Source organism: Haliotis rufescens, unplaced genomic scaffold (genome assembly GCF_023055435.1).
Source record: "Haliotis rufescens isolate VD_foot unplaced genomic scaffold, xgHalRufe1.0.p SCAF_78, whole genome shotgun sequence".
Taxonomy (NCBI): Eukaryota; Metazoa; Mollusca; class Gastropoda; order Lepetellida; family Haliotidae; genus Haliotis; species Haliotis rufescens.
In genome coordinates, this window is record NW_025964370.1 from 826,441 (window position 1) to 843,427 (window position 16,987).

General features: G+C 43.5%; 1 protein-coding gene across 1 annotated transcript; it reads left to right on the top strand.

The window, feature by feature from the left end:
- The first annotated feature begins 25 nt into the window (after positions 1-25).
- LOC124119795 (GPI transamidase component PIG-T-like) lies at positions 26-15,976 on the top strand. Its single transcript, XM_048388731.1, has 10 exons — positions 26-232; positions 4,468-4,645; positions 4,769-5,006; positions 5,276-5,362; positions 7,077-7,164; positions 11,352-11,446; positions 11,544-11,745; positions 13,207-13,359; positions 14,448-14,694; positions 15,501-15,976. The coding sequence occupies exons 1-10, from the start codon at positions 31-33 to the stop codon at positions 15,853-15,855; spliced, it is 1,845 nt and encodes a 614-aa protein (XP_048244688.1). The 5' UTR covers positions 26-30; the 3' UTR covers positions 15,856-15,976.
- The last annotated feature ends 1,011 nt before the right edge of the window (positions 15,977-16,987 follow it).

Sequence of the window (16,987 nt, forward strand, 5' to 3'; positions counted from 1 at the left end):
GACCTATTTCATTTTCTGCGAAACTTATCAATGGCGGCCACCATTGAGGAAGCCGAAATGCGGTTGCTAGCAATTGTATTTGTGATCTTTTCTTTTGTGTCGTATGGATCAGCATCAGCTAGTGACACTTTCAAAGAAGAGTTGTTCATAAAGCCTCTAGACAGCGGCCATACATATTTCCATTTCCAGTTCACCACAATTTGGAACGCGTCTATTCAAGACCGCGAAACATGTACGTCGTGTATCCTAATTTCGTGTGTTTGATGCGGAAATGACCGTTTCTCTCAGGTTGTACTATGTTATTCAAAGAAAACTTAACTCTGGTCTCTTGGACAACAACAAAATATGATGAACTGTTTATGCCTTTGTTGTCAGTGGAGATGTCTTTTTGTATGTTTCAGTGTATACGCTTGAATTCACAGCTCAATAATCAATAATTGATCCTCCGTGTTCAGGGATACTTGTTTTAGAATTGCTAATTCAAATAGCATTTTGCATCAGTGCATTAACTCTTTTATTGGCAAAATTGCAGTTTACTTGGTGTATCCTATCATGCTTATTGGCTCAGGCTGCCTGCTGTAGCTCTTAGTTCCCTAATCTCGATGCCTCTTCCATCATTTGGGTTGGTTAGGGTAGTAGGCAGCCTAATGACGTCACGGAATTCCCCGGGTCGCCATGAGCGGGCTTTACGAACTGCAAAATGGCTTGAAATAAAAGCTGCAATCCTTCTTTAATATGCACTTATCCGACAGATAAACAATCTGAATAACCAATAATAGCAATACTTAACATAATTATCACGAAAACAGCATATCACAGTATCCAGTTAATGTCAGTAGGATCCAAACGCAGAGCGCCCATCCCACGTCCGATCCCGACTCGGCTGTGATGGCTGCCGTTTGTGCTGATCAATCATTCACATCGGCTCAACTTGTTATCCCAGGCGGAATTATTCTTACGGTTTACATTGAGTTTATTTAGATGAAAAAAAGTAAATATTTTTTACACTTCCGAATGTGTAACTTTATGACCATGTAGTTTAACCGTTGTGTATTTTATGATTTATTTCTCCATGTCGGTACGTCAGAAAACTAACATGGAGACAATCTTGAAGATAAAGGCATTTGATAAATACAACTGTAATAAAACAGGAAGATCGCACGCAACATTGATTTTTGTGGATGTGTAAATAATAACGGCTTTAATTAATTGAAAGAATAAAACGAACCGGAAATGACATGCCCGGTATTATTTTGCACGGGTATAAATGAAGTGTCAACACGGATCGCACGAGACGAATACACATTCAGCATGTGGTCAAAATATGATGTAGAGTGCCTAATAAATGAGTAGCAGATACCCTGTAAGTTATGCATTGATTTGTAACCATTTGATAATGTAATAGTGATGTGAAATATTAGTTTAGATGTATAATAATATATTTATTTTAGGTGCAGTTATGACCATTCCGGGATAGAAAAGTGTTTACATTTCGGTTGAAAATATTTGCATTGAGCACGAGAAACAAATTAGTTAAAATTAACACTGAGGTCTATGAAACTGTTTATGCTGTGCTATTAAATAATTGGAAATGTCTTTGTTTTTGTTTCAGGCTTGTTTGACCATTCTCGTGCAAACTTCAAAACTGTGTACCAACTAGTCCCGTACGTGTAGTATCTATTAATAATTTTTCTGGAATTCCCCCTTTTAACGTTGTCCGAAATATTACCATTATAAGTATAAATAGGTATACATACAGTTTTTAGTCATAAGAAAATAGAAAAAGCAAAAGTGTGTATTTGGTACGTACATTTTGAATATCATACTAAGTCACTTAATTTATTATGATATATGGATGTTTAGTGAACAACATCATAAATACAGGGATGTATTTAATAATGAAGTATGCAGGTTTTTAACAAATAGATGTGTTAATTATAAATAATTGAGAAGATATGATATGCACTTACCACTACATTAACAATCAGATTGTCATGGCAAACCGAAAAGGAAACTTGTCCATGTTACGAACAAGTGCATGGTAAAATTTGGTATTTCCAGCATATTCTCGCAATGCTCACGTCGATTATCTGTACCATTTCTCCTAATACTGATTGTCATATATGTCTCCCACTTTTGGGTTTGATCGTTCTGCCACTGCCTTTATCTGTGTGGCACAGCTACATCTATAGGGAAATCCCACTGGACACTTCCCTTTAAGAAATAATGTCATCCAATATATGACGTCATCAAGTTGAGAGCGCATATTCGATTCACAGAAATGATGTCATGATAAAAGAAGATGTAGATCGAGACATAATTCTGCAGAAGCTAAACACTATGTAAACATGTACAAAATTTAAAACCTGTATTTTGCTGACTAGATGATTACCAATATGTATCTCAAGTTGTCATGGTAATATCAAATCCAGGTTAAAGTTGATCTACAGCAACCCATGCACGTCAGAGGCTACTAACGGGATTGTGTGGCCTGGCTTGTTGACAGGGTTGGTGCATGTCATTGTATCCCAAATGCGTAGAATCGATGCTCATGATGTTAATCACAGGATTGTCTGGTCCAGACTTGAGTATTCAGAGGCCGGCGCCATATAGCTGGAATGTTGCTGAGTGCGGCGTTAAACAGCAAACAAACAAATCATTTCATTGGAAGGATGCTGTGAAACACAGGCATATGAATAGATAAGTGAATGCTAAATGGATTGTAAGTTGATTGCCATTTTCTTCAAACATATGTTGAAATGTTATGCCAAACATTAGAAACATATACATAATGTATAGACATAAAGTAATAACAGTTAAATAAACAGTAGTGAATAGTGATATGGATATTCTTTAATCACTCTTGAAACCACTCTGAAAAACTTCGAGTTTATTACTTTCTATTTTATGTTAAAATACACTCTTAATATTTGCGCATCGGTTTTATATTCAAAACATGCACTTTGTGGTAACTGGTTTGGTGATAGGATGCACAAGTTGTTGAGCCATGGTAACTTTATTTTATTAGGTTTGGAAGATAAAAAGATCCATAATGTGTGGTGAAGGTATGATTTAAAGTCCTACATTATCTGCATCATTTTCCAAATAGTGAGTTCATTTGAGGTGCATTAGGCACGAACTGCTATAAAATAAGTTGTCAAGAAAGTAAGGGGATATAACTCTAAATACTATTCTTCTGAGGCCACTGTGTAATGAAGACCAAGTCATTCATCGATAGTTGTAAGGAAATATCATATTTTGGTGTAGCAGACGCCCCTGAGCTCCATACAGTGGTGGACCATGGACTTGTTTGGGCAGAGTTTGGTGTCTTTCATTTTTCATAAAACAATGCTTTCTTATTATTCAAAGTAATTCTTATTGTGTACTGAGGTGAAAACATATTTCATGAAAATATTAATTGCATTATTTCGGTAATAAAATCTGTTTTTGTATTTTTTTAAGGTGGGTGAATAAGCCAACTGTAACAGACAGATACAAGAGTTACCCCCTTTCATTCACATAACAGTTAATTCTCAACACCTATCAAAGTCATTTATCCCGCAATGAGTGTATATTTTAAATTTCTTTTTGGGTGGAACCTTTTTTCAATGGTAGATCTAATAGTGGTCTTCTTTTTATTGATTAGAAGGCAACATTACGCAATCGTTAGGATCCCTAAGGGTAGTTCGCCCTCAACTCCAGTGTTAGCAATTGGCTCTAGTCCTGTAGTCCTGGCGAAACTGCCCAATAGTAAAGGTTTCATAAGAACTAGTAGACATTTGCCATTTTTAAGGGGTTTGCTATATGTTATCATTATAACGACTAGTTGACTAAATATGTTTGTTTCTACTGCTGAAATTTACTCTATCCTTAGTCTTTGGATCCCCTTTTCAATCAAGCATTGCTTCATTAATTGAGGTTGGACACCTCTTTTCAACCAAACACCCCTTTGTGATCCTTCGGGTTAGTTGTGGGTAAGCTATCTCTTTTAATGGATGAGTCCATTGTAATTTGAGGAAAAAAAATACAAGTTTTATCAAGGTTCGAATTTCTTTGAAAAAAAGGCTTCTGCATATGCCCATAAACACATGACAATGGTAAACATTCAGTTGCTGGTCACTTGGTAGACAAGCAATAGTAATTTGTGTAGCGCCCATGGTCCGGTGGTCAAGTTTTGGCTGACTAGATTAACTCATTAGTGTAGATTGACTTCAAGCTTGCAAGTGAGTTTGATCCCCTTTTATAGATTCATAAACTGTAAGTAACTAATTTATGCTATTTTTGTGTGATAATTTGGTATCTTGGTCTTGGTATCTGTAACCTTGCTAACATATCATCACCGGGATAATCAGGTAACCACTTTGCATTGACCTTATTGGTGTGTATGTGTCAGCAATAACAATCACAGGAAAGTTAAATAGTGATAAATAATTAATCATCTTGTTCAGTTATTGTATTTTCTTCCAGTTCATCACTATCGGCTGTTCCCCAAGTCTTTAGGCGACGTTGTTTCAACGTATGGCGTACAGGAGCTACACCTGTCTCAGACCCAGGGCCTCTGGCGCCATGAGAAATGGGGGTACCCAGTGGAAGATGCCCCACCTGGAGCCGAGTTCTGGGTTTGGTTCAAACCAACTGTGAAAAAGTAAGATTTTTGTGGGTTCTTTTATCTTTGGCCAAAAAAACACTAGTCCTCTAGTGTCATACCTTGTCCACACTTATTGGTTCCTAATACAGCATGTATGACTTCTGTATGTTCTGTTCCCAGTGTGGACCAGACGTGGGCGGAGCTCGTCAATGCTGTGTCAGGACTGTTCTGTACCTCACTTAATTTCCTGGATGGAAAATCAACCGTTGCCCCAAGATGGAGTTTCCGTCCGCGAGGTGTGGCCACCGAGGGCTACACCTACAGCACCAAGTTTGTCCGTTACGGCGCCCTCCCCAGTGAGATTGTGTGTACCGAGAATCTCACCCCATGGAAGAAGCTTCTCCCCTGTAATACCAAGGTAGGATTCCTGTCACATGACCTGTCACATGACCCTCTACATAACTTCCACGTCAATATCCTCACTCTGTCAGTTCCGAAACAAAATCAATGGTGCAATGGTAGTTCTGACAGGGAGATTGTTTTAAGAACCTTCGCAGACTCTTTCATGGGCAACAACGAAACAGTGTGAGTAATTATGGTTTTGAAATGTTTGTTCAACTGACAAAATTTGCAACGATTTCTGTTTTTTTCCTTGTTGCTACATGTCCTGTGTCCGTCTACCACCAGGTGGGGCTTGCAACTCTCTTCAAGGCCGTGAAGCTGTACGATGCCTCCTACCATTCACTGGCCACGCACATCCGGCCCGTCTGCCAGGTCAGCTGTTCTCTGAAAACGTTTCAGCAACATCATAACCTCATACTCTGCTTCTTAAGTAACATGTTAGGTGCTCAGAAAGTCCCTAACTAAATGAGAGGGGAGAGGGCTGGTGGGAAGGATTTACTCAGGAAAACCCTCTTGTTCCTCAAAGCTATCAATGTCATGTGACGCTCATATGTTTATATCTAAGAACAGGATCAGCCCTATGATATCTTTGTTACTAATTATAGAAACTTCATGATCACCTACATTGCTGACAAGACAGTTGTTGGGCCGTCCTAAAGTATATAACCAATTTGACATTTAGTAACACCTGCCACAAGAAAATTGAAATCTTTCAATAAAAATCACGTTACCATTTTAGAAAAGTAATTCACACATCCTTATCCCATCAACACACACTCACATCAGCCTCAGTTTGACACAGCAGTCACAGCCTTAATCTGCTGTTGTTGTAAGCATCTCTCATCAATAGATTTGTGTGTAATAAATGAATAATGTTGGTGAGAATGTATATTTGGCCTTTTCCTGAGATGTGATGAGTGTATTGTTGTGACAACGGTATGTTTACTTGACAGGATCCTGAGATATGATTAGTGTATTGTTGTGACAACGGTATGTTTACTTGACAGGATCCTGAGATATGATTAGTGTATTGTTGTGACAGCGGTATGTTTACTTGACAGGATCCTGAGATATGATTAGTGTATTGTTGTGACAGCGGTATGTTTACTTGACAGGATCCTGAGATGTGATTAGTGTATTGTTGTGACAGCGGTATGTTTACTTGACAGGATCCTGAGATATGATTAGTGTATTGTTGTGACAGCGGTATGTTTACTTGACAGGATCCTGAGATGTGATTAGTGTATTGTTGTGACAGCGGTATGTTTACTTGACAGGATCCTGAGATATGATTAGTGTATTGTTGTGACAGCGGTATGTTTACTTGACAGGATCCTGAGATATGATTAGTGTATTGTTGTGACAGCGGTATGTTTACTTGACAGGATCCTGAGATATGATTAGTGTATTGTTGTGACAGCGGTATGTTTACTTGACAGGATCCTGAGATGTGATGAGTGTATTGTTGTGACAGCGGTATGTTTACTTGACAGGATCCTGAGATATGATTAGTGTATTGTTGTGACAGCGGTATGTTTACTTGACAGGATCCTGAGATATGATTAGTGTATTGTTGTGACAGCGGTATGTTTACTTGACAGGATCCTGAGATGTGATTAGTGTATTGTTGTGACAACGGTATGTTTACTTGACAGGATCCTGAGATATGATTAGTGTTTTGTTATGACAGCGGTATGTTTACTTGACAGGATCCTGAGATGTGATTAGTGTATTGTTGTGACAGCGGTATGTTTACTTGACAGGATCCTGAGATATGATTAGTGTATTGTTGTGACAGCGGTATGTTACTTGACAGGATCCTGAGATATGATTAGTGTATTGTTGTGACAGCAGTATGTTTACTTGACAGGATCCTGAGATATGATTAGTGTATTGTTGTGACAGCGATATGTTTACTTGACAGGATCCTGAGATGTGATTAGTGTATTGTTGTGACAGCGGTATGTTTACTTGACAGGATCCTGAGATATGATTAGTGTATTGTTGTGACAGCGGTATGTTTACTTGACAGGATCCTGAGATATGATTAGTGTATTGTTGTGACAGCGGTATGTTTACTTGACAGGATCCTGGGTGCAGGCAACAAGCTATAGAGCTCAGCCTCAGCCTCTCCCTGGTGGTGGACACAACGGTCATCAATGCAGGCTATCCCAGTAAGTAGAGTGTCAGGCTATCCCAGTAAGTAGAGTGTCAGGCTATCCCAGTAAGTAGAGTATCAGGCTATCCCTGGTGGTGGACACAACGGTCATCAATGCAGGCTATCCCAGTTAGTAGAGTGTGAGGCTATCCCAGTAAGTAGAGTGTCAGGCTATCCCAGTAAGTAGAGTATCAGGCTATCCCAGTAAGTAGAGTATCAGGCTATCCCTGGTGGTGGACACAACGGTCATCAAAGCAGGCTATCCCAGTTAGTAGAGTGTGAGGCTATCCCAGTTAGTAGAGTATCAGGCTATCCCAGTAAGTAGAGTATCAGGCTATCCCTGGTGGTGGACACAACGGTCATCAAAGCAGGCTATCCCAGTTAGTAGAGTGTGAGGCTATCCCAGTTAGTAGAGTATCAGGCTATCCCAGTAAGTAGAGTGTGAGGGTATCCCAGTAAGTAGAGTGTCAGGCTATCCCAGTAAGTAGAGTGTCAGGCTATCCCAGTAAGTAGAGTGTCAGGCTATCCCAGTAAGTAGAGTATCAGGCTATCCCTGGTGGTGGACACAACGGTCATCAAAGCAGGCTATCCCAGTTAGTAGAGTGTGAGGCTATCCCAGTTAGTAGAGTATCAGGCTATCCCAGTAAGTAGAGTGTCAGGCTATCCCTGGTGGTGGACACAACGGTCATCAAAGCAGGCTATCCCAGTTAGTAGAGTGTGAGGCTATCCCAGTTAGTAGAGTATCAGGCTATCCCAGTAAGTAGAGTGTCAGGCTATCCCAGTAAGTAGAGTGTCAGGCTATCCCAGTAAGTAGAGTATCAGGCTATCCCTGGTGGTGGACACAACGGTCATCAAAGCAGGCTATCCCAGTTAGTAGAGTGTGAGGCTATCCCAGTTAGTAGAGTGTGAGGCTATCCCAGTAAGTAGAGTATCAGGCTATCCCAGTAAGTAGAGTATCAGGCTATCCCAGTAAGTAGAGTATCAGGCTATCCCAGTAAGTAGAGTGTCAGGCTATCCCAGTAAGTAGAGTATCAGGCTATCCCAGTAAGTAGAGTGTCAGACTATCCCAGTAAGTAGGGCATCAGGCCATCCCAGTAAGTAGAGTGTCAGGCTATCCCAGTAAGAAGAGTATCAGTCTCTCCCTGGTGGTGGACACAACGGTCATCAACGCAGGCTATCCCAGTAAGTAGAGTGTCAGGCTATCCCAGTAAGTAGAGTATCAGGCTATCCCAGTAAGTAGAGTATCAGGCTATCCCAGTAAGTAGAGTAACAGGCTATCCCAGTAAGTAGAGTGTCAGGCTATCCCAGTAAGTAGAGTGTCAGGCTATCCCAGTAAGTACAGTATCAGGCCATCCCAGTAAGTAGAGTGTCAGGCAATCCAAGTAAGTAGAGTATCAGGCTATCCCAGTAAGTAGAGTGTCAGGCTATCCCAGTAAGTAGAGTGTCAGGCTATCCCAGTAAGTAGAGTGTCAGGCTATCCCAGTAAGTAGAGTATCAGGCTATCCCAGTAAGTAGAGTGTCAGGCTATCCCAGTAAGTAGAGTATCAGGCTATCCCAGTAAGTAGAGTATCAGGCTATCCCAGTAAGTAGAGTGTCAGGCTACCACAGTAAGTCAAGTGTCAGGCTATCCCAGTAAGTAGGGCATCAGGCCATCCCAGTAAGTAGGGCATCAGGCCATCCCAGTAAGTAGAGTGTCAGGCTATCCCAGTAAGTAGAATATCAGTCTCTCCCTGGTGGTGGACACAACGGTCATCAACGCAGGCTATCCCAGTAAGTAGAGTATCAGGCTATCCAAGTAAGTAGAGTGTCAGGCTATCCCAGTAAGTACAGGATCAGGCCATCCCTGGTGGTGGACACAACGGTCATCAACGCAGGCTATCCCAGTAAGTAGAGTATCAGGCTATCCCAGTAAGTAGAGCATCAGGCTATCCCAGTAAGTAGAGTATCAGGCTATCCAAGTAAGTAGAGTATCAGGCTATCCCAGTAAGTAGAGTATCAGGCTATCCCAGTAAGTAGAGTATCAGGCTATCCCAGTAAGTAGAGTGTCAGGCCATCCCAGTAAGTAGAGTATCAGGCTATCCCAGTAAGTAGAGTATCAGGCTATCCCAGTAAGTACAGTATCAGGCTATCCCAGTAAGAAGAGTATCAGTCTCTCCCTGGTGGTGGACACAACGGTCATCAACGCAGGCTATCCCAGTAAGTAGAGTGTCAGGCTATCCCAGTAAGTAGAGTATCAGGCTATCCCAGTAAGTAGAGTATCAGGCTATCCCAGTAAGTACAGTATCAGGCTATCCCAGTAAGTACAGTATCAGGCTATCCCAGTAAGTAGAATATCAGTCTCTCCCTGGTGGTGGACACAACGGTCATCAACGGAGGCTATCCCAGTAAGTAGAGTGTCAGGCTATCCCAGTAAGTAGAGTGTCAGGCTATCCCAGTAAGTAGAGTATCAGGCTATCCCAGTAAGTAGAGTATCAGGCTATCCCAGTAAGTACAGTATCAGGCTATCCCAGTAAGTAGAATATCAGTCTCTCCCTGGTGGTGGACACAACGGTCATCAACGGAGGCTATCCCAGTAAGTAGAGTGTCAGGCTATCCCAGTAAGTAGAGTATCAGGCTATCCCAGTAAGTAGAGTATCAGGCCATCCCAGTAAGTACAGCATCAGGCCATCCCAGTAAGTAGAGTATCAGGCCATCCCAGTAAGTACAGCATCAGGCCATCCCAGTAAGTACAGCATCATGCTATCCAGTAAGTACAGTATCAGGCCATCTGAGTCTGTGAACAATGTACAATGTAAGGTTACATGGCACTCATCACTGGCATCATTCATCACATCATTCATTATCAACAATATTCATCGCAACATCATTCATCACCAGCATCATTCATCACATCATTCATCCAATCATTCATCCCAACATCATTCATCACATCATTAATCACATCATCATTCATCACAACATCATTCATCACCAGCATCATTCATCACATCATTCATCACAACATCATTCATCACAACTTCATTCATCACAACATCATTCATCACAACATCATTTCATCACAACATCATTCATCACAACATCATTCATCACAACTTCATTCATCACAACATCATTCATCACAACATCATTTCATCACAACATCATTCATCACAACATCATTCATCACAACTTCATTCATCACAACATCATTCATCACAACTTCATTCATCACAACATCATTCATCACAACATCATTCATCACAACTTCATTCATCACAACATCATTCATCACAACATCATTTCATCACAACATCATTCATCACAACATCATTTCATCTGAACATCATTCATCACAACATCATTCATCACAACATCATTCATCACAACTTCATTCAGCACAACATCATTCATCACAACTTCATTCATCACAACATCATTCATCACAACATCATTCATCACAACATCATTCATCACAACTTCATTCATCACAACATCATTCATCACATCATTCATCACATCATTCATCACATCATTCATCCCATCATTCATCACAACATCATTTCATCACAACATCATGCATCGCAACATCATTCATCACAACATCATTCATCACAACTTCATTCATCACAACATCATTCATCACATCATTCATCACATCATTCATCACATCTCTCATCACATCATTCATCACATCATTCATCACATCATCATTCATCACAACATCATTCATCACCAGCATCATTCACCACAACATCATTCATCACAGCATCATTCATCACATCATTCTTTACCAACATCATTCATCACATCATTCATCACAACATCATTCATTACAACATCATTCATCACAACTTCATTCATCACAACATCATTCATCACAACATCATTCATTACAACATCATTCATCACAACTTCATTCATCACCAACATCATTCATCACAACAACATTCATCACATCATTCATCACAACATCATTCATTACAACATCATTCATCACAACTTCATTCATCACAACATCATTCATCATCAGCATCATTCATCACAACATCATTCAGCATCATCATCACTCATCACAACACCATTCATCGCAACATCATTCAGCATCAGCATCATTCATCACAACATCATTCATCACCAGCATCTTTCATCACAACATCATTCATCACCAACATCATCATAACTTATAATCATGCCAAGTACTGACTTGTTGTACTTTGTGTTTAGATTGGTCATTGAAGAGTGTGTTCGGCCACTCCCTGTCCACTCAGTGTCCGCTGTCCAGCATCAGTGCCGTGTACGTGGATGTCTCGGACCAGGACGTAAGTTGCACACACCACGGGGTCACATTGTTCTGTTGTAAGCTGTCATCAGGATTCCTAACTCTGGAAACCATGGTAACCATGTTTTTTGTTGCAGGCAAAGAAGTTCAAGCTGACACCGGAGCCGACCCGTCGAGAGACGTTTGTTCGTGGCGGAGATTCAAGGATGTACGCAGTGTATGATGTTGGTGAAGCTACCTCCAGTGGGAAGATCCTCAACATTGCAGCTAGATTTGATAGAGCACTCACCTTCTTCGACATTCAGCCTCCCCCATTGTTTACTCAGCGATACATCACAGGTCAGTATCAGACACTCACAGAGACAACCACCTCTCTCACATACACACAACCACCTCTCTCACAGACTCACAACCACCTCTCTCACAGACACACAACCACCTCTCTCACAGACACTCCACCACCTCCTTCACAGAGACAACCACCTCTCTCACATACACACAACCACCTCTCTCACAGACTCACAACCACCTCTCTCACAGACACACAACCACCTCTCTCACAGACTCACAACCACCTCTCTCACAGACTCACAACCACCTCTCTCACAGACACACAACCACCTCTCTCACAGACACTCCACCACCTCCTTCACAGAGACAACCACCTCTCTCACATACACACAACCACCTCTCTCACAGACTCACAACCACCTCTCTCACAGACACACAACCACCTCTCTCACAGACACACAACCACCTCTCTCACAGACACACAAACACCTCTCTCACTGACACACAACCACCTCTCTCACAGACACACAACCACCTCTCTCACAGACACACAACCACAGACACACAACCACCTCTCTCACAGACACACAACCACCTCTCTCACAGACACACAACCACCTCTCTCACAGACACACAACAACCTCTCTCACAGACACACAACCACCTCTCTCACAGACACACAACCACCTCTCTCACAGACACACAACCACCTCTCTCACAGACACACAACCACCTCTCTCACAGACTCACAACCACCTCTCTCACAGACACACAACCACCTCTCTCACAGACACACAACCACCTCTCTCACAACCACCTCTCTCACAGACACACAACCACCTCTCTCACAGACACACAACCACCTCTCTCACAGACACACAACCACCTCTCTCACAGACACACAACCACCTCCCTCACAGACACACAAACACCTCTCTCACAGACTCACAACCACCTCTCTCACAGACACACAACCACCTCTCTCACAGACACACAACCACCTCTCTCACAACCACCTCCCTCACAGACACACAACCACCTCTCTCACAGACACACAACCACCTCTCTCACAGACACAACCACCTCTCTCACAGACACACAACCACCTCTCTCACAGACACACAAACACCTCTCTCACAGACACACAAACACCTCTCTCACAGACACACAACCACCTCTCTCACAGACACACAACCACCTCTCTCACAGACTCACAACCACCTCCTTCACAGACACACAACCACCTCTCTAAAAAACACACAACCACCTCTCTCACAGACACTCCACCACCTCCTTCACAGAGACAACCACCTCTCTCACAGACACACAACAACCTCTCTCACAGACACACAACCACCTCTCTCACAGACACACAACCACCTCTCTCACAAACACACAACCACCTCTCTCACAGACACACAGAACCCCCCACAGTATCAGCCACTCAGTAGTGCATGTATGTAGATACTGTGATATCATTGTGTCAGCTTCTACTGTCTTTGTCGACAGGTTATGGCCTCGAGAGAGGAGGTGTGATGTGTGAAGTCCACAACACGCTGTCGTCCAACTTGACGGTGATCTACATGGATACCTTGCCGTGGTTCATGCGAGTCTTCTACAAGTCACTCACCATCAACAACAATGGCACCACCATCCGACCCTGTGAGTACCTACCCGCCCCCACCACATCACCCCCCACAACCACCACCATCATCACCACCACCACCATCACCCCCCACCATCACGCCCCCACAACAACACACCCACCATCAACCATCATCCACCACAACCATCACCCCCAACCACCATCATCCCCACAACCACCATCACCCCCCCCCACCACCACCACCACCATCACCCCCCCACCACCATTACCCCCAAACACCATTACCCACCACCACCATCACCCCCCCACCACCACCATCGCCCCCCTACAACCACCACCATCATCACCACCACCACACACACACCACCACCACCACCATCACCCCCCATCACCATCACCCCCCACAACCACAACCATCACCCCCCCACCACCACATCACCCCCCCACCACCATCACCCCCCACAACCACAACCATCATCACCACCACCCCCCACACACCACCACCACCACCATCACCCCCCACAACCATTACCCCCCACAACCACTATCACCCCCCCTACAACCACTATCACCCCCACCACAACCACTATCACCCCCACCACCACCACCACCCCACTACCATCACTCACCACCACCATCACCCCCCACCACCATCACCCCCCTACAACCACAACCATCATCACCACCACCACACACACACCACCACCACCACCACCATCACCCCCCACCACCATCACCCACCACAATCACCTCCCACCACCACCACCACTCCCCCACAACCACCATCACCCCCCATCACCATCACCCCCCACAACCACAACCATCATCACCACCACCATCACCCCCCACCACCATTACCCCCCACAACCACTATCACCCCCCCCACAACCACTATCACCCCCACCACCACCACCATCACCCCCCCACTACCATCACTCACCACCACCATCAAGCACTGCGAGTACCCCACCACCACCACCAGACACTGTGAGCAGGCCCCGCCTCGTCCCCAACACTCTCCCCATCATCGTGTCTTGTGTGCAGCTCCACCACCAGGTTTATGTGCTTCAGTGTTATGAAATAATATGTGCAACCATATTCATGACCTGATTAATTAAGTGTAAGGTTGTTGTTTTTTCTTCAGTCAAAATCCACTACATCCCCGGCAAAGACAGAAGTAGATCTTACCAGTTTGAGATTGTGTTCCGGCTCCGAGCGAACTCGGTGACAACAATAAGCTATGAGTTTGAGCGAGCATTTCTCAAGTGGACAGAATACCCCCCAGATGCTAACCATGGTTTCCCCATCAACTCCGCCATAATCTCCACGGTGCTCACTGACGCCAGCAACTATACCTCCCCCGGCCAGGAATCATCTGTCTTTGGAACAAGGTGAGATAACTCTCATCTCTAGCAGGGTGAGAAAACTCATCTCTAGCAGGGTGAGATAACTCATCTCTATTAGGGTGAGATAATTCAGACTCATGTCTAGCAGGGTGAGATAAATCAGTCTCATCTCTAGCAGGGTGAGATAACTCATCTCTAGCAAGGTGAGATAACTCATCCCTAGCAGGGTGAGATAACTCATCTCTAACAGGGTGAGATAACTCAGACTCATCTCTGTCAGGGTGAGATCAGGGTGAGATAACTCAGTCTCATCTCTAGCAGGGTGAGATAACTCATCTCTAGCAACATGCGATAACTCATCTCTAACAGGGTGAGATAACTCATCTCTAACAGGGTGAGATAACTCATCTCTGTCAGGGTGAGATAACTCTGTCTCATCTCTATCAGGGTGAGATAACTCATCTGAAGCAGGGTGAGATAACTCAGTCTCATCTCTAGCAGGTGAGATAACTCATCTCTATCATGGTGCTACCTATCATCTGGAACTGTATCTTCTGCAAAGGGAGATAAGTGTTACCGCTCACCGGATGATGTTATTTTGCAATGGCTATGTTTGCACAAAGCTGGTTGATATTCTCAGGATGGATGTGTAGTCTCACAGAGTAACTCTTGTAAAGAAAGTTAACTGTCACAGTCGGGCAAGTTTTCCATGTCTAGTTTTGATGAAGCTGGTTGATATTCTCAGGATGGATGTGTAGTCTTACAGAGAGTAACTCTGCAAAGAAAGTAAACTGTCACAGTCGGGGAAGTTTTCCATGTCTAGTTTTGATGAAGCTGATTGATATTTTCAGCATGAAGGATGAATCAGACCAGTTCTTCCTGAGAATACACACAGAGTCACTGCTGGTGTCGCTCCCAACCCCGGATTTCAGCATGCCCTACAACGTCATCTGCCTAGCCTGCACCGTCGTCGCCATCGCGTTCGGCTCCATCCACAACCTCACCACCAGGCGCTTCATCGTCTCTGACCCCAGCAAGAAGAAGGGCCTCCTGGCCAAGGTCAAGGCATTTTTCAGGAAGGGAGAGAAGAAAGCAGAGGAGAAAGCGGAGGAAGAGTCTGAGGAGAAGAGTGGAGAAGAAGTGAAAAATAGAGACAATAATGAAAGTAGTACCACGAGGAAGAGAAAAGATGCTGGGAAGGATTAGTCTGTGATATCTGGTGAATGTGTGGGTGTGTGTGTGGGTGTGTGTGTGAATGTGTGGGTGTGGGTGTGAATGTGTGGGTGAGTGACTGAATGTGTGGGTGGGTGTGTGAATGTGTGGGTGGGTGGGTGTGTGAATGTGTGGGTGTGGGTGTGAATGTGTGGGTGTGAATGTGTGGGTGAGTGACTGACCCACACATTCCTCACACCCACCCACACATTCAGTCACTCACCTACACATTCAGTCACTCACCCACACATTCAGTCACTCACCCACACATTCAGTGTGTGTAAGTTTGTTGCATCCTTCCCCTACGTAGAATGTCAGTTGTGTGGTCCAGATTTACACACGATGTTTCATGCTGAGTGAGAGAGAGGAGTGTAATTTAACTTAATGAAGCTGATGTTAGATACTGCTGAGCTCCGCTACAGAAACACATTACGCATGATGCACTACTGTGAGCGAGTGAGTTGAATTTAGCACCGCTTTGAACAGTATTCAGTTATATCACGGCGTGTCGGCTTATTGTGGGAGGTCTCAAACATTGATCACTTCGGTGAAACCCACGAGCACAGGGTGTGGTGCTGACAAATCTGGAAACATAATCGTGGAGCACCAAGATTCAAACCCACAATTATAGGTGTCTGGTGTGCCCGAGGGGTGCACAGGGAAGTGAAGCTGTTTACACGACTGTCCCGTGCCCCCGATGCACCCGCGCAAACTAACACTGTAGTGACACTGAGAACATCATGACGTGCTGTGCCAAGGTCAAGGTCAAGTGTTTGGCTTACAGTATGCTTGTTACATGTTGCTGAGGGGGTGGTGACGATGATGATAATTATGAATATTATAATCAGTGAGGGGTTAGTAGAAGTCATAGATTGGAAGTTTTGCACCTATCATGTCTACAAACAAAGAAGAAGATGTTGAACATTGACTGCTTTTTGTTTGTGATGTTTGTTTAAATAAAATATGCGAGATTATAACACGATCATTATTGACTTGTTGTCCATTATCATGGACCTTTACATGTCATTTAATGGATTCATTCTCAGTCTGAAATGAGAAGTAATCCATCATACCAAGTACTGATTTTAATTATGACAGCTGAGTTCTAGTCTGTCAGACAGGATGA

Bases quoted from the DNA above. Each gene is read 5' to 3' on its own strand.
- LOC124119795 (XM_048388731.1), top strand. From the start codon at position 31: ATGGCGGCCACCATTGAGGAAGCCGAAATGCGGTTGCTAGCAATTGTA. The intron at 5,363-7,076 runs GTCAGCTGTTCT...TTTACTTGACAG, and splicing joins ACATCCGGCCCGTCTGCCAG to GATCCTGGGTGCAGGCAACA. The intron at 11,746-13,206 runs GTCAGTATCAGA...CTTTGTCGACAG, and splicing joins TACTCAGCGATACATCACAG to GTTATGGCCTCGAGAGAGGA.